The following is a 19,344-nucleotide window of genomic DNA, read 5'->3' on the forward strand; positions in this document are numbered from 1 at the left end:
AAGTAATCAGCACACGCAAAACAAGACCTGTTGTTTAGGGGAGGACGAATGACAAAACACTTCGTGACAAGTAGCTGGTCTGAGCATTTTATTTGCATTAAGAAGCTTGTATGGCAGTTCATCTCATGAAGACATCCGTATTTCGAAAACTTGAGTTATCCCTGAAAAACCAAAACACAACAAAATTATAATAATAACAATAATTTACATTTATATTGCGCAGGTTGCATGAATATATGATCACTTGCAAATTAATAAAGTGAGCTATAAAACAATATCTACTTATTAAAAACTAAGAAAGTACAATGTAAAATGAGCTAAAAATACAATAAAACTATATTGTTAAAGTAATTCTCATCAAAACTATTGAGTAACCAAGTAACCACTTAATGTTACTAAACTATTGACCATAAGGGTGTCACGAAGATTAAGACCCTCGAAAACTAATTTCCCGTTCACACCTACTAAACTAGTTTAACTAATCAGGTTTAGGTTTTTCAATTACGATTTCCGTTCATCTTGAGAAGACAAATTTCGAACCACCTTGCTAAGGTATTTTAATCCCACAGGTTTTTACCGTGTTTAGTTGTGAGGATTAAACGTTATGAACAAGTAAATTTTAACCTTGTTCAGTTAAACCACTTATAAACATGTTTGACTTGTTGGTGTGAACAGAGTATAAATAAGACCGAAGACCCCATCTTAATTTTCGTACTACGAAAATTTAGTCTTGGTGACACCCCCTTCCCCCTCATCACTCTTGTAGTGACATAATCTTGAACATCTCCACTTTGTACAGTGACATGTTAGGTAAGCATGATTCATGGTACTTTTGAGATACAACCAGTGTTCGTTTAGATTGCAGATGCACCAATGTGCTTGATATTACATTAAAGTGTGCTAGAAAATGGTGTTAGCAATAAACTGCATTAATAGAGCTGAAGAGGAGAAAAGTGGGAGTATTATGTCTACTTAATAAAACTAAATGTATCCAAGTTATCGTGGACGCCACGGCTTTTCTTACATCTCAAAGTACCCCAACGCACCTAGAACAAAATCTTTGTTACCCCAAGTAGTAACTAAATTCATATTTGAATGAGATCGTGTGTTAATACTGAACTTGGCCTTGGGTGTATTTTCATGCTTGCCTCGGCACTTATCAATAGCACGAATGATTGCCAGATGCCATGTGACACCAGTGACGTAAACTCGGTATTGAACAATTGAAACAAGCCCACGGTTTGGACTAGTTTACTGTAGTAACTATAATTCCTTACTTTAAGCTGCTCTGATGTGCCTTGTACTCCATGATTGTATTTTGTGGTAAGTTCAAAACCCTCTTGAGTGTGTCCCTGAAAAGCATAAGGGAATACCGGTGTTTAGTCACACTACATGGAGGAAACAAAAATTATTGTCGTGCAGAAAGCAGAGGTTTGATGTAAAGTAGAATCATTGCAGAATTGCGAAGTTTGACGTTATTAACCAAAGGACTTTGTCCGTGAAGAACGTTTCAACTTTACCTTATAAGCTGATTGCACTTAAAAAGATGGAGTATTAAAAATTTCTCAAACTTCATCCAGTTGGTAATCAAGTTATGTTTATCAGAAAATGCAATAAAAAAATAGGGGTCCCTGTGCTCGTTTTTTCACAACATGGATGGCCTTTATAGCAACTTTGCGACCGACGAGGTTGTCATTACTTAACCTTAGTTAGCAGAAAGGGCCACTAGAAATTCTAAGAAAAGCACTTACTGGATTTAATTATTAGAGAAGTTAACAAAATAGACCCTGAACTTACATTTTAAACCATGCAAATGAAAATAAGAAAGATCATATATTTGAACTGCGGAGAAAGATATGAAGACGTGATTGATAATATGTACTTATTGACTGAGCAAGGCCGGACGGGAAAATATTTGTCTCTCGGTCAGGACGTACGGACCGAGCGCAGAAAATTTTGAAAATTCTGTTTGAACCTAAATAGGATGCGATGACATAACATCAGACGGCCGCGCGCGGAACAACCACAGAAAAGATTCTACAATAAAAACTTGTCATTTATTTCTTCGCGTCGAACAAGAAACGCACAATTCATCGAAAAACACGACTCATTTTCTCATATTTGTTTTTCAATGTCAATTCATACTAAAAACCCAACAGAAAGTTGACATAAAGCTGTCAAAAATATGTCACAACCATCAAAAACTTAGCGATTGACAAAAGTTCGCTTCGCGCTTCACTGAAATTGTTCACAAATCTTCTTCTTCTGAAGACTCAAGAAAATGTCGGCGTCGTTTCAAGCTATCTGTCGACCTCTTGGATTCTCTTGAACAAGGGAGAACCAGCAACTGAATATTAATGACACCGATGTTGGCTCCCGCAAACAGTGTCTGGGTTTGCTGACTTTGCTGGCTTTGCTGTATAGTGGAAATTACACTATAAACACAAGCGAGTTTTATTATCTGGATGAACTGTATGGTAATGAACTTGTGTTCGTACTCAGTTTTGTCTCTTCAAACAACACTGATGTAGAAACTGCAGAGCAATTTATCCTACTGTACGCAAGGTATGTTTGTGATTTCTCTGGTTTAACCAACTTCTCCCAGAAACTCTGGAAACTCGAAGAACTTATATCGTACTTTTTTTTCTTCGCGTTGCGGTTTTCTTGCTTTTGACCCACGATGAATTCTTTGATGCTTTCCACTGAAAGAAGTTTCGCCTCAAGAATGTTTGCATATTCCAAAGGTTAATTATCGGACAGTTCATCCGGAAAAGTTGTTTTCTTGACCGCCTGCTTGCTTGTTGGCTTCTGAGAAAGTTGTGAACTTTTTCATTTGTGAGGAGTGTTGACTTTCTTTCTGTGCTTTCGGAGTGAGTTGGCGACAGAAGTAGTTCTGCATCGCACAGTTCGCCTGGATAGTAAACTTCGCTTTCAGAATGTTCACTTTCATCACTCGTTTTGAAGAGAACAAAAGTTTGCAGCAAAAACTGTTTTTGTCATTAACTCGCATCGATTTTGCTTTACGCGTTTCTAGTAGGACCGTACGCATTTCTAGTAGAGCCGTACGTCTTTTTCCGGCCCTATGACTTCGACGCGTACGGCCCTCATACGGGACCTTTTTCTTATGGTTTTCCATGGAAATTGCGCGCGGGGCCGTACGGGTCATATGATAATTGCAGTTATGCACACAACTTAAGAAGTTGTGAAATTAAAGCCTGAAAAAAATTCAGGCCTGAACGGGATTCGAACCCTTTCATAAAACACAGGCACGCAAGGCGTGCAAGAGTTATTTTTTTGTGTGAAGTGTCGGAGATGCCATCTTATTTTCTAACAGGCAATTTGATTCCTTCTTTGATGCAACCCGCACTGTGAGTGGTGTGACACGCGCACATGCATAACTCCCTCACTCACCGATCACATAACCCTTCCAACCCCCAAGAGGAATTTTTGCTCAAAAATACTCAAGTTAATTTAGAGACTTTTTCGCATTTTATACGAGTCGTACACTGTAAGTTTACCTTTTTACACAACACAACACAGCACAACTTCACGGAAAATAGAAAGAAAGAGAAAAAAACCTCTGACACGTTGAAAGTCTGATTTAATTAAATTGTACTTTAACTTGGTGCCGCGCAGTCTTCAAAGAACATTTGAGCAGTTTTCATACTTTTTACCTTTAAAAATATCGGACTGAAATGAATGTCATCAAATAAAACTATTAAACTGCTACTGCAGAGACGTCAAAACCGTCCAGAGATGAAAGCTTTTTTTCGTTTAACATCCTGGGAACAATAGCCGATAACTTGTCAGCTCTAATTGAATTTACACCCATATAAAAAACAAAAGTGTTAAGTTACCATTTGTTACTAAAGATAGCAAACATCTCGTGGGAAAGAGTGGTGACGATTCGTCCGCTCTAATTGAATTTACTCCCTTGTGAAAAACAAGAGTGTCAAATTACACTTTGTAACTAAAAAACAAAAATATCTCGTTATATTTGCATGCAACAACAACAAAACAATCGTAACCCGCACTTACTATTGTAAAAGTTAGAACTGTTTTAAATTTGAAGTCTCGTCCCCTCTAAAACATGTCCTAAGAACTAGAAGCGACGATTCGTGACCTCTAATTGAATTTACTCCTTGTGAAAAAGTATCAAGTTACCTTTGTAACTAAAAATGAAAATCTCCCGTTCCATTTGCATACTACTAACTCACGAACTGTTTCAAACCTCAAGGTTCATCTCGTTCATTTAACTAAAATCCTCAGCCTAACCCACAGAAAACGTCGAAGTAAACCCAATATATGAATACTTCCTCCTCTTTTATAGAAGAGTAAATATAGCCGTTCTGAACTCTATCGGGATCAAATCTTCTCACATACCATTTACCTTTACAACAAGAAATTTGATTGGCTGTTTATAGTAGATCCAATCTGATTGGTGTGACATACATACATCTCTCTCTCTCACTCACTCACTCACTCATCCATTGAACCGTCCATAACATACCCGACGCGCCGCCTAAGAGGTATTTTTTTTTACAAAAAAATAACTAAAAAAAAATCGCAATCTCATTCCCAGAGCCCTCGTTACACTTGTCCAGCGGAACGGGAAAACGAAGACCTCTTGGGTACTCTGGAATATAGTGTTTCAGCTCGATATTTCATTGGCCAAAAGCAGAGTATGTGCAAAGTAAGTAAGCTTTAAAGTAAGCTTTAAACAACTGAATAGCATTTCCTTGAATATTTAATTAAAATGTTATAGTGAAGCTGCATGTGACTATGTAAACTCTAGCAGAATATTCAAAACCAAACCTTCCCGTTCAACAGAAGGCAGCTTCTGGCCCGGGGCTATCAATGCAAGACTCAAAGCATTGTTGGTGCGATTCATACAGAAACACTCCGGATAATATTTTCAAGGCCGCTTTCTCTAGTATTCATGTCTTTTTTATTTTATGAGTGAAGATATTGTTTAATTGAGTGCTTGTCATTTGACTAAGTGTCCTGATCATTTTGCGATTTAAGGACCACATTTTTTTTTCATGAACACATCACACTTGATTGCTCAGGCTCACATAAAATATCCTGGTAATATCCATTTAATAGACACAGAATCGACTCTCCTCCTCCTCAGTGTGTAAGGCTGCTTTACAGCTCTGAGATGTCCTAAAGATGTTTTTTTTGGCAGCTTAGAACACTAGTCTCTTCTCCCATAATCACTCTAAATTTTCAGCGCAGCATGAGAGTAATACAACCAGTGATATCACATGGCTGTTGTGGCTGTAAAAACTAGAAAGACTGATCCGGCAATAAAGTTATTATTATTATTATTGGGACTAGACGAAATAGTCCGGATAACCGAGGGTCCGGAGAATTGAAAATATGAATATTAATGAAGAACAAAACTGTTTAACCCTTTGAATACCAAACTTTCACCAAAAAATACCGTTTTTAACCGTTTAGTCAGGTTTATTTGGCTGCCATGGCGCTAAATAAGCCTAAGTTTTGCTAAGAAAGCTTTTTTTTACTACAAGGAGAGATTCTTCGAGGATTAGGTACAAAATTGAGGAAAATTTCAATTCCGGACATGCGCATAAGCCAAAATTTGGACTTCTTTTCTCGCCATTAACCGTTCTCAATTTTGTTTGTTGCCCCTTTCCTTTCTGTTTTTCTCGGCCCTTTTACACTGGCTACCTTTTGCATTGTATGTTCTTTCTGGCTGCCGTGAAAAGTTGGATGTCAATTACGGGCGAAGCCTGGAAATGGACCTTGATCAATCATAGGCGTAGTGGACCATTTTACCACTGTTTTTGCACCAAAACTGATAACGTTGTTTTTCGATTTGCGACGTCGGAATGTCGTCGATATCTAAACCTGACCATTGTGCGGAAAGGCCTAGCCTAGTACTACTATCTGCTTATCACGAATATCTGATGACATTTAAATCGATGACGTCACAAGTGTTACAAAGAGCACGGCCATTAATTACGCATATATGTGCGTAGTTGGTATTCAAAGGGTTAAATGAAGCAACATTTAATCGTGAAACAACACTTTTACAGATCGCTTGGAAAACAATATGGTCTACTATACATCATGAACCACTCAACTCTCAGCCAATCAGAACTCATTCGAGTGTTCTTCATTAGTTATGACATGTGTATGCGCTGCTTTTGCTCTTTAAAAGCAAAACAAACTCGCTTTTGACTGCACTTTTCAATCCTATAGTTTTAAAAAGAATATTGCTACGGATCTTGATCATGACTAATAAATATTCATGACAAAATTGGGACTAGAGAAAAAGTCCGCATAATCGAGAAATCGGATAATTGAGGTACGGATAATCGAGGTTTGAATGTATTTACTTTGATAAGGTTTTGAAAAGCATTAACTGGTTCATCCTCAAGAAAGTCACGCAAAACAATGTTGAGCAAAAAGTCAGCAAATTTGTCAAGGCATATGCGAACAAGCTTAAGGGCCTACAAGGAATTCTTCTGATCCTTTCACTCACAAAAACATAGCTGTCAACATTTGGTCTTACAAATTGTCTGAAGAAGAACCTGACATTTCGAAATTTGGTCTTAGGTTTTCCATAAAACCACTGCATCTCAATAAAAGTCACGTTTTCACAACATTTGAACGTCTTCATCAAGATCTTAAAAGGCCTGTCGCCGACAAGAACAAAGCCAATGAAGAAAGAAGTGAAATCCAGCATTTGGCAACCACTTATGTCAACTCTTTCAAGCCTTCACTAGATGACTTTAAGAAACTTAAAATACTCAAAAAGAACGAAGACATAATTATCCTAAGACTTGATAAAGGTAATGGCGTTGTAATGCTTGATAAGGTAGTCTACAATAACGCAATTAGTGATTTGTTGAGTGACCTGACTCTAAATTTAAGAAATTGCAATCTGATTTAACATTACGTAGGGAAAGTCAGTTACAACGGTCTGATAAATGGTCTGATACACACTGGGATATTTATCCCACCAGTTCTCAACCAGCTAGGTTATATGGTTTACCTGAATTACATTAAGTAAAAGATCGTAGATCAATTGCTCCTCCTTTAAGACCTATTGTCTCCTCCATAGGCACTTATAACTACAACTTAGCTAAGTATCTTTGTTGTTTACTTAAGCTCCATTTTGTGCTACAGATACTTTCTCTTTTGTTAGGGAGATTCAAGGGAAATGTTTTTGGTCTCATATGATGTTACTAGTTTTTTTACCACTATTCCTCTAACTGAAACCATTGATTTAGCTGTCAATGCTATTTTTGAATGTAATGCTGGGTCAGACCTCAAACTCAACAACTTAAAGGAGCTACGTCACGGTTGGCGCGTCTTGACAAAAGGCAAAAGAACTTTTTGATTTTGCTACTAGCCACACTCACTTTTAATTGAACGGTTGCTTTTATGATCAAATAAATGGTGTAGCTATGGCTTTTTTCACCGATCATTATGAAAAACCTTGGTTAAAGAACTACACTGGTCCCAATGTTGATGATATTATTTGTTGTTTCAAAAACTCTTTTCAATATCTTTTAAATACCTGCAATCCTAACATCAAGTTCACTATGGAAACAGAGGAAAAGGGTCAGTTGCCATTTTTAGTTGCATTGTTATCTAAGCTGAGTGCTTGTGTTCATCAAGACTTGTGTATCACTTCTGTTTATCGTAAAAAGACTTACACCCGGTTACTAACGAATTATTTTAGCTTTACTCCCTTTAAATATAAGTAAGGGTTAATCAAAACTCTCATAGACAGGGCCTGCAAAATAAATAACACTTCTCAAGGTTTTCATAATGACATAATATAGATATAGCCAAGCCTAAAAGTAGAGCTTCTGATTGCAAAAGGTAAACCATAAAATAAAATAAAAAACATTTTCTGGGATCAGAAAAAAATGAAAACATGATCAATTCTCAGCATGTAATTGTTCTGCATGTGGTTTCACTATTTTTTTTTTTGGCAGTTAAGGTTACCGTATACCTTCAGGGGTGTCTCGCGTGCAAGCGATGTAGCGGGTGCAGTTTAAGCTGTAGATACCTAAACCCCTATATCAAATGAAAGCTTATAGAACTGGCTATCAAACTATACCAAGAATTTTGAAATAAAATGAATTGTTGAATTTTTCACGACCACTAAATGCGAGCGCCCGAATCACCTTTCGAAAGCTAAAAGTCAAAGCGAATTTTGTTTTTCACCAATTTAATTTTTTCCTGGGTTTCAGGACCCAAAGCGCTTAAAAAACGTGTCTACGTTTTGGCATACTCATTTGCAGTAAAAGGTTACAGAACATTTTCGAAATAGGATTAAAAAAATGTAGAGTGATCGTACAAAAATCGCTCTCGAAGAAAAAGTATTTCGAAATTTGCAATTCGCAGACACGTTTTTGTAGTTTATATGTTAAACAAGCTACTGTCCAAATTTGAGGGCAATTGAACAAATTCCCTTTGAGTTATAACTCTTTAAAGTGCCTGCTTCAAGCGAAAAAATTTATTCGAGAAAACAACGCTAAGAAAAATCTTCTGCTTCGCAAACAAACTCCGCCCACAAACGCCTTCAACTGGGTTCTCAGATAATTGAGCCAATCAGTGCAGGGAAAGTTTACTACTGTTAACCTCCTGGTGAAATCTACGCGCGAATCTCCAAAATACCCTTGTGTTTCGCAGTGCGCTCAAGGCGCCGAAAAAGGCCGAAGGAGGAGAAATAATTTTTCTGTGGGTCGGTTTTTCTTGAAGCTGGTCTGGCAAAATGGGGAAGACTTAAGAGGATACCAACGCTAGAGTGGCTGGGCGAAGAAAACAAACAAACGAAAGCGCTGTGGAGCAACTGTTTGTGGTCAACTTTACATGGTCTCATTGAGTCTGACGATTCGTCGATATCGGACTCATCAGAAGAGTCTCTGTCAACATCCCTGTTATTGCTGTCAAGTTCCAAAATTTGTACAGAACCTTTCTTTTCTCTTACCACGAATTTTTTTATACGATAGCTATAGCTTCATCCGGGTGGCGAACTTTTGCTTTTCCAATCATTGATGTATTTTCATTCGCTCTTCGCTGTTTTCGCTTTTTCGAACTGGTTTATGTTTTTAACGTGGTCTATGTTTACTTCTAACTTAATAGAGTTACACCTAATACCAAGAGTGCTTGGTAGTCGGAACAACAAGGCTGATCAACTGAGAAGTCAATTGGTGACATCCGCACAGGTAATTCCCGCGAAAATCGTCTCGGTTGATTGCATACGCGCCATAGGGCTGTCAATCAAAAGGCAAACTTTTACTTCCGGCGAAAACGAAAAACCGTCATTTCTCCGCCAATTTTAGCCTTTTTCAAAAATTTTTTTCAGAAATTCAAGATTAATCTTCGACCACTACTTTGACCCAAAAAGCCAAATTTGAAGAAAATTGCCGACCCGAAGGTATACTGTAACCTTAAAAGCTTTGTTAACAGGGACTTTCCAAGACACAATTGTGCAGGAATCTCGGAAGAAAAGTCAACAACGTGCCAGGGGTTAATTCTTGTGAAAATTTTGCCTTTTTAAGTATCCCCTACCTCTCCCTCAAAGCAGAAGCATATCACCTAGAAGCGTTTAACTTCCCTTATCTGTTTTAAACTATGCTGCCGATTATTCCCGACCAATGAAAATCACTCTTCTAAGTTTTGCCCATATTAGGAAATTCTGCATAGCGCGCTCTTCGCGAACTCCTCCCGTAAATCTCTTGCAAAACAAACCTGTTCAAAATGGCGTCTAAAGGGAAGAAGTTCTCGGTCATGATGAAAAAGAAGACTTGCGTCAAGGGAAAAGCATTAAGAGAGGAGGTTGTACTTGAAAGAGTTTCTGGTGAGTTGGCAGAAACATTCAAGGTTTAACTGGACTCTTGTGCCAGCGAGTTCGGATCGGTAAAACATTGTATCAGTCTGTGCGTAATATAAATAAAGAGATCAAGTGAGAGAGTTTTTGATTTATTTAGTGAAAGAGCGAAGTTCTTTCGCGACAAATACGTGGTACTTAGGTTAGGTGGTATGAATATGTAAGGGACGTATGAAAAAGTGAGGAAGTTAGGAAGATTGCTCAGGACAGTTGCAAAGATGGTGATATTGTACGGTCGATCGTTTCGTGTTATCTGGAATTTAATAAGCGCTACCGTTTGAAGTATGTCATGGAAGTTCAGAGAAATGGCAAAGCAAAATGTCGCAGGTTAAGTATCATCCATATACGCCAGAGGATAAGGTTTTCTTTGTTAAAGTTTGGGTTTGCTGCGGCTCTTAGTCTTCGAAAACGGCTTCGTAAAGTTCCAGATCTCCAGATGTAGTCGAACGTCCAGCCACCTGTTGGATTGCCAAGCAGATCACAGCGGTCGATGATGAGGACAAGAAAAAAAAGAATGCCTCGTTATAAGTAGTAAAAATAAATGTGTTTGAAGGAAGAGAACTTGTTCGTGTTAAAGTAAGATTTAATTCCCTTTCTCGCCGATTCATTCTCGAAAGTTTTTTCAGAGCTAGGTGGTAAACCAAGTGGGCTACAACTTGTTTGGTAACAAGCCATCATGTCGTCAAGGTCAGTTTAAAACCTTTCGTTTATCACATTTACGTCATTTTCTAGCTTTATAGTCGTACGGTTTACTTGATGTACTTACTTGTTCAGAGTTGTTCCTTTATGTTTCAAGTTGGCAAATTATTGTATCCAGGGCAACAGCAGATCCATGCTTTAGGGAAAATGCCAGATTTTTTTTTTTTCAATCTTAAAAATTATGGCTATTCTGTTAAGTGTCTACTAGGGTGGCAAAGAGACGATCACGATTGTGTTAAGGAAAGATATAAGCCAATCAAACTGAATGAAAAGCTTTTTTGGTGTGTGTGCGTAATTTACATTGTGTGACTTGTGTAAATTAAATGCAAAACTTAGCAATTCAAGGTGCTGAGAATAATTGCCAATCTGAATAGCAACTTGAACTTTGTGTTGTAACTCCAAAAATAACACAAGTCTTGGAAATGACTGAGATTTTAATTCATTTGTAAGTATTTTTATAATTTATGCACCTTCTTGTGGGGATGGAAATTATATCCTGCTTTTGCTCAAACAGTGGGAGTGGAGAACAGAAACATCAAAAAGGGGAACCCAGAGAAGTGGTAACCAGATGGATTATAGCGTTGGTTGCTAAATATAGCTCAACTTACACAAATAACTTCTTTTTGATAAAACAGAGAAATGTCAGCTTTTGTCTCTTTTAACTTGAATACAGGCCTAGCTGAACCTTCGGGCATGACCTACTCTCCTTGGCAACCAGTTCTCAAGATTACAAAAAGTTTCAAAGTCAAAGCACTATATTTGGAACCTCTTGTAAGCAACCACCTCTTAAGCGACCGCAACCACTTCACAAATAATAGAGCCTAAATTCGATAATCTGATGTTGTATCATTATTGCATTCCTGTGTAGTACAAGAGACTGAAATTTCTCATTGGAAAGTACCGGATTCTTTCCCAAAATTGACTTTTGACATGAATAAAACAGTTAAAACATGGGGTAAGTCTCTGCAGTTACATATGCTAATGAGGCAAAATTTTGACCCAATATGGTCTAAGCTCTCGTAAGCAACCACCTCCTGTAAGCAACCACTTAGGCTTGACATTTTGGGTGTTGCTTATGGGAGGTTCGACCGTATTTAATTTTGTTCCATCGTTTTTTTTTTTACAGGTATTTCATGATAGCATCTATATAGCGCAAAGTTTATGCCAGAATACCTAAATAGCATTCCTCGGGTTCTGAACAGGGTTTGTACGGGTCCTGGAAAATCTGGAAAGTCCTGAAATTTTATTGTGGCATTTTCCAGGACTGGAAAGTCCTGGAAAAAGGCTACTGGTTCTGGAAAGTTCTGGAAATCTGTTAAACTCAAGTAAAAAATATGAAATGTACGGCAGACAGTAAGGAGAATTAACATTGAGATCTCGGGAGTGAAAGGGATAATGTGAATTTTGGAGTCCTGGAAAAATCAATCTGAGTCCTGGAAAAGTCCTGGAAATTTTTTTCTGGAAAGGGTACGAACCCTGTCTGAAGCTTTAAAATCTTCCCAGACACTCCCTCCCCTGCTATGCTAGGTACCCTGCAGCAGGAATTAAACTCCTTGTAAGAATTTGGTTGCTAAATATAGCTGAACCTCCTTGAGTAACTTAAAAAGAGGCAATGTCAGCTTTTTTCAGGCTTTGTGTATTTCTATTTGAATGTGGGTGTTGTGATGACAGCATCTTTAAGTGCAAAAGGCCTATTATAATGCCTGAAATAAAATTCCTGAAGTCCTGAATATTCAATTTTTCATGTGGGAGTATGCCCTCAGATCCCCCTTCTTTGAACCCTGTAAATACACTCAAACCTTCACTAATGACCATACAACTCCTTTTCATCAAACAGTCAAAGCAATTCAGCTATGATTTAGGGGCTCTGATCCTTGTCTATTTTTATGACTTAAAGTGGCTGAACACAGTTTTTGATACCTGTGTTTCATTCACCTTTTTCTCTAAAACCCTTGATCTCTCGGTCACCACAAATGGCAGCAAGCAAGTTAACAACACAAACTTTGGTTTTTTGATGGTTACGCTGACATATGTGCCGTTGCCATGGCAACATGAATAAAAATAAACAGGCCTTTAAAATTGGTTTTGTTTATTTGTAGAAAATCTAGTTATTAGATTTTCTTTATAATTTGCATGCAACAAGCTTGTAACGATTCTCACAAGTTAACACCATTTTGCTAATAATTTAACAAAGAGATCTTTAATTATCGCTTGTTGAAGGTTGACTGGAATATCTAGAATTTCCTTTGTTAAAGTTCAATTATTTTCAATACTCCAGTTACTTATTTCCTAAAGTATTTTCGTGCCAAATTTCGTGAAATTCTAACGAGTGGTTCTCGAGAAATAGGTGTATTTCCGAGAGTGCAAATTTTCATTCAATAGCAATTTTTTTACTTACTATGCATGCGCTGCATTTAACTGGGTTCTTTCGGTAACAAAGAAAAAGCTGAGAATTCCTGGGTTCTTTGCATCGTTACCTTTTCTCACATATCTTTGTGACAAAAGACTAAAGCCATCAATACATTGTGTTCAATTGTAGAGAAAATAGTACAGATACTGCAGGTGTTGAGTAAATAAAATGATTGCTCTATTGACTGCATGTTTGTTTTTTGCAATCCTTGTGTGCGCGCTGAATTGTATCAGCAAAAGTGTGCGCAAAAACTGTGTTCGGCCACCTTAACTGGTGCAGTGTCAAACTGCATATCCTGGCTTAAAATCATCTATGCTTTTCAGACTGCAATGAATTATCACAGACATTTAGGGGTACACGGGGGGTAGGAAAAAAAAATTCTGATGAAGAGGTACTTTTTATCAAATCTCACCAGCTGTCCCCCTCCCCACCCCATAAATAATGAACAGTCCCTAATAAGCGATGTTTCTTTCAAAATAACAAAAATAAATTTCAGTAACTGGAATAAATAAATAAATGAATACATGAATAAATAAATAAATAATGCAAATTGATAATAATATTGTGGAAGTAGAATATGGTTTGCTTCAACAATCACTAAGTTAAGGGCAACCAATGTAAATGGCAAAAAGTAACATTACAAATCCAAGATTAATGTGCTGCATGTATCTGTTTTGTAGACAAGTGTGATAAAGATGATTTTGGTCTTGCTCAACTTGCTTGAATGTGTTTAAAGTAAAAGGCCTACTAATGAGTTTGCCTCAGTCATTGTCAGTGACAATATCAATGTTAAAACTGATGAGAGTTAGAGATTTCTCTTCACTTAGTGTTTAGTTGTTGTATGTAACTTGTATTTGCTCGGTGTGTCCATTCCTGGGTTCTCAGTGCATGTGAGGGGCCCTCATGTGAGGCCATGTAAAGGGAAATTGGGCTCAATGGAAAGGCCTGGTTGAATTACATGAAAAGAATGTTTTGGACAAATAATAGACCTCATACTATTTACAGTGGTTGTAACTTAAATTGCAGATGGGAGATGAAAAAACACTGACTTGCATCTACTTGAAAATAATAATTTAATTACAAAGTATGTTTTTTAAACTCAGCACCAGGTGGGTTGACAGTCATGTGTAATATAAATTCACATAAAACACTTATTATTTATTGATTTAAACTTACGTATAGTCTCCCACTACCGCCAACATTCAAAGGAAAACAAGTGTACAGAAGTGGGAGATCAACTAGTGAGACAATCTCAGATAGTGCAGAGCGCAATTGATAGCTCTGGTACAGTAGTCCCATAAGTACTCACCCCTACTTGGTTCACTTCCGGTTTGTGTCTACCTTGGTAGTCTGCTACGGCTTTTCCCCTTTGCAGTGTGTATGTTTCAAGGTTGTATTTTCATTCAAGGTCCAAACATTACGCACAAATTAATTACTACTGGTGCTTTAAGTTGATTTTCGTTCATTTTAAATTCAACAATACGCTGAAGCAGCAAACATGACAATTTAGCTCTTCACGCCAACTTTGTAACTTGATACTTTTGTTTTCCTCGCAAAGCCATGTAATATGAAACCCCTGTTTTCTCCAAAACATACGGAAGATGTCCTTGTTTTTTGGAGATAAATGAAAGAAAGTTAAATATCTAATGTAGTGATGAAGAAATGGAACAGAGACAATGTTTTACTAAAAATGCAAATTTTTACCGATGAACAAGAACTAATTTAATTATCAGATAGTCACGAAATACCACTTTCTTTTTCTGTTGCCACCTTTGTTGTTAACAATAAAACAATTCAAAATTAACACACAACGATATTGATGGCTGAGAAGCTTTTCAACGAAAAGTATTGAAGATAAACAGCGCTACTTGGCCGATATGAATGAGTCTCCTCAAAGACTGATTAAATTAATTTGCGCTTTCATTAGGTGCCACGGCGTCTGCAGCAATATTTGAGCATTTTCCTGGTCTCTTTTGTTACAAATTCACAATTTGCGGAGTATTAAAGCCACTAACTTGAGAACTTTTTGGTCTCTCTTACAGGCAAGAAGGCAAGAAATAAACAAGTCGCTAAGGAGAAGCAATATATTTGAACTCTGACAAGCACACTATCGTAGATTGAAAACAGCAGATGATATCTGTTGAACCGACCTGTTTGTAATTCTAAAAGCTACGCAGCCACAGTAACGTTTCACTTTTGCAACAAAAAGGGACAACTGGCGCTACCTGAAAAATAACTGCCGTCCTTGGTCACATGACACGATATATAAAATACTGCGTGTAAAGATAGTGTATAACACTAACAATGCTAGAACGCATGCGTCTTACATGTTGAGCTCTACCATAAGGAAAACCACTCAACATTTGTGCGTGATTCCGTATGCAATGTATCCTTCACCTAATATAGAAGCCACGAACCCTAACTAATCTACGCATGCGTTTAGGGCAAATTAGTTTTGTTCTAAGGAGAATGGTACCACAAGGAGAGCAAGGGGTTACCTGAAACAAATATATAGCTTTGCGATGTTCAAAGTTAAGCGACGGCGATGGAATGTGTTTTACGTAGAGTACACATGTACCTTTCCCACCCTACTCCCATTACTTCCTTGCCTCTAGACTAATTAATTAATTGAAATTAATTAATTAAACAAACATTAAAGTTTACACCTTAGCGCCATAGCGCCATAGCGCCATAGTGCCTTAGTTCCTTAGCGGCAGGCAACCCCCATAACCATCCCAATAGTGCACTCTGCACTAAAAATGACTGAACAATAACATCCAGGAGTAGTAAATTGTTGATTGAGATAACAATTCAAGATAGGCAGTAACATGGTAATGAATATGTAAATGCAGGGTAAGTGAGATGATGTCTCAGTTTGGTAGACCAGTTAGTATCCAAAGCAGGATCCAAAACCCTTGAACATCGGCAAAACAAACAGATGGCATACGTACTACAACAAGAAATTAACAAGAAAACATTCATTAAGATATAAAGGGAACAAGCCGAGCCACAAAATTATTCACTTATCGTGATAAAACAAGGGTATAAATCACACAATCATGGTGCGAACATATGACAAATCAAGGGAAAAGCCACAATTTCAAGTCCGATTTTCTTAAAGTTCAACTATCACGCAAAAATAATCCACAATACTGATCATTGTTATCCAAAAAACGAAAGCTCGTCTGCTAAACAAACGTTTTCAGCATAGCATGATTTCCATTGACTAGTTTTGATGCAAAAAAAGCTTACCTGCAATTTAGACTTGGCAGATAACTGGCCTAGGTATTACACTGGCAGCTCCTAGAAAAGGTTCGTTTGATTCTCATGATGAGTGAAGAAATTGGTCCAGAAACAACAACCTTCTCTCAACTCGCAACGAAATGTGTCCGCCATTGCTGTCCGCGTGTAGTCCGCGTGTATATGACATATCTACGCGAGAGCCCTTGCTCCATATTAGGAAGTTAAAATTGATTGGTTTGGAATAATCGGCAGCAATGAACCAGAGTTAAACGCTTCTAGGTGATATGCTTCTGCTCAAAGTAATAATGTGGCTTGCGCCCATGATCCAATCGAAAACCAGTACCTGGGAAGCGGTCAACTTAAAAAAAAAAACAGTTCTAAGCCTGAGCCTGCGATATGGCCACGTGATACTGGTTAGTGGATACCTTGTTTTGACAGCTGTCAATCGACCGTAACATAGATGTCCAATACAAATAATGAACCTATGGTAATGGTGCTACTCTCTTATTTTTTCAAATCAAGGTATCGGCTCAGCTCGCGCACGCGCAGTGCAAGTGGCATACGGACGTACGGACAACCAAATTTTTTTAGATCGACGGGTTACCAAATTTTCTAAGGTATGGGGCTCCGCTCCCACGCAGGAGCTATGGCTTATTGACAAATCAGTAAAAGGTTATTTTAGACAGTTAGAACAACAGAAAAGGACACTTCCAAATCTGATATATCCAACTGCCATTTTGGTAAGTAACCTTACATGAGTTATTATTCTTCCTACATGGGAAGAAAAATTTCATCCATTATCAGTGTTGTAAACTACATTTTGGCCGCAGTCGTCATTCGGGCGAGTGACACTCAAAATCCACTCGCCCGGTGTAATTCCAGATTCCAGATGCCTCAGATTCTCTTAAATCACATGTTGTTTATAAGTTTACCTGTGTGAGCTGTAGAGTTCCTGGTCAAACCAATGGGAATTTTAACACACATGTTATGAGCATCTTTTTCGGGACAAGAATTCCCACATCTTAATTCTTCTAAGAATTGCCAAGGTAAGTGTGATGATTCTAGTTAAAAATTCTAGATCATGCCAATACTTTTTGTCAACTTGAAATAAGGAAGATATTTTACATTGAACAGTTGAAACCTGAACTTAACAAATGAGTTGAGCATGTTAGTTTATTGTTACACTTCTAAATTTAACTGCTGTAGTTTCCAGTTTATATTTTGCTGTTTGTTTTTGTTTGTTCCTTTGATTTAATTGGTTAGTTCAAATAAGTTAGCAGTTAATGAATATTTGAATTTATAAAGTTTCATTGTATAGGAGTAGTTTTATATACCAATCATTTTGCAAATTTTATCTTTACAGTATGAACTAGTATGTTTATAATGACTGATGATGTTTGAAACATCGAAACATGTTCCTAAAATTTAGAAGCGTTGTTGTGTTTTTTAAGATATTTGTAACACATGCACATCAAGACCGTTTGAAAGGATACTGCATAATAGTAATTCTAAATGAAGGCTGGTATGTGAGCAAACAAACAACGCTTAGAGAGACTGCAGATTATTGTTGAATGCGTAACAAATATGAAGCTATGAAAAAAACTGTTTCAGTTACTGAGTGCAAATTCCCAAACACTTTCCTTTTCGCTATCAAAAAGAGGAGTTAGGCCAATGATATATATTCAAGGCAGCCACATACAGGCCTCGACTGTCTATTTTTTTAAATAAGCCGAGTGGACTTTGACCTACTTGAGTACTTCTTTGTTTCTGTAATTTTCCATAATGACTTCTGTTAGGATTAGTCTTTAGCAGGAGCCATAATCAGAGACGGAGACCGCAAGCACGTGCCATTTCTAGAATTGGGGCCGTCCCTATGATATGAGACAATTTTTCTATTTTTAGAACAAATTGCGCCATCGCCTGCGGCACACGTGTGTACATGCTGTGAGGATTTTTATGGATATCGCGCAAGGAAAATGGCTTCTGATTCCCGAAATTTTTAATGCTTTTGGCCCACAACTCAACACGTTTATGTCTGTTGGAATGTTCCTTAAGTATTTTTGTCGTAAGCTGCTCCAGTTTGAGTGAAGTAAAACAGTGTCGAATTTAGGTATGGCCCGCTTTAAGGTGGCTGAACACAGTTTTTAATCCCTGCGTTTCATTCACCTTTTTCTCTAAAACCCTTGATCCCTCAGTCACCAAAAGTGGCAGCAAGCAAGTTAACAACACAAACTTTGGTTTTTTGATGGTTGAGCTGACGTATGTGCTGTTGCCATGGCAACATGAATAAATATAAACAGGCCTTTAAATCGGTTTTGTTTATTTGTAGAAAATTTAGTCATTAGATTTTCTTTATAATTTGCATGCAACAAGCTTGTAACAATTCTCACAAGTTAAAACCATTTTGCTAATTATATAACAGAGAGATCTTTAATTATCCCTTGTTGAAGGTTGACTGGAATATGTAGAATTTCCTTTGTTAAAGTTCAATTATTTTCAATACTCCAGTTACTTATTTCCTAAAGTATTTTTGTGCCAAATTTCGAGAAATTCTAATGAGGTTCTTGAGAAACAGGTGTATTTCCAAGAGTGCAATTTTTCATTCCATCGCAATTTTTTGACTTACTACGCATGCGCTGCATTTAACTGGGTCTTTCGGTAACAAAGAAAAAGCTGAGAATTGCTGGGTTCTTTGCATTGTTACCTTTTCTAACATATCTTTGTAATAAAAGACTTAATGTAAAGTTTATATGCCATCCATACACTGCGTTCAATTATAGAGAAAAAATAGCACAGATAGTGCGGGTGTTGAGTAAATAAGTGTACACGCTGCACTATGCAAATGAGCTACTTGTATGCGTCAGGCTTTCCTTTCAAAAACTTTTGCAAACTTGCCAAACAAGCAGAAACAAGAAACTATCAAAAACAGGTTTTGGTTATGATTTGAGAAACTCACAAATTAGCTCGATACCAGAGTAGATTGTTTTCCTACTTTAGTAACAAGCGCGAAAGTTATGCGTACAACTAGCGTGAGCAGATAAGCTTATTATTCATTCACAGGGCAAAATTAAAGTCTTGCTTTCAACCGTGAAAAACTCACCTTTTCCATTAGCTC

General features: G+C 37.4%; 1 protein-coding gene across 1 annotated transcript in view; it reads right to left on the bottom strand.

Annotated features, from left to right (window-relative positions):
- Positions 1–64: 64 nt before the first annotated feature.
- The window catches only part of LOC110066529 (eukaryotic translation initiation factor 4E type 2-like), a 95,098-nt gene continuing 75,818 nt past the window's right edge, over positions 65–19,344 (bottom strand). Inside the window, exons 9-10 of the mRNA XM_089294087.1 lie at positions 1,278–1,352; positions 65–161 (exon numbers count right to left, since the gene is read on the bottom strand). Coding sequence (XP_089150213.1) covers positions 119–161; positions 1,278–1,352 — 118 coding nt within the window. The 3' untranslated portion in view covers positions 65–118. The remainder of the gene's footprint in view (positions 162–1,277; positions 1,353–19,344) is intronic.

The sequence above is a fragment of the Orbicella faveolata genome, unplaced genomic scaffold (assembly GCF_042242905.1).
Source record: "Orbicella faveolata isolate gen_17 unplaced genomic scaffold, um_ofav_v1 contig_25, whole genome shotgun sequence".
NCBI classification, from domain to species: Eukaryota; Metazoa; Cnidaria; class Anthozoa; order Scleractinia; family Merulinidae; genus Orbicella; species Orbicella faveolata.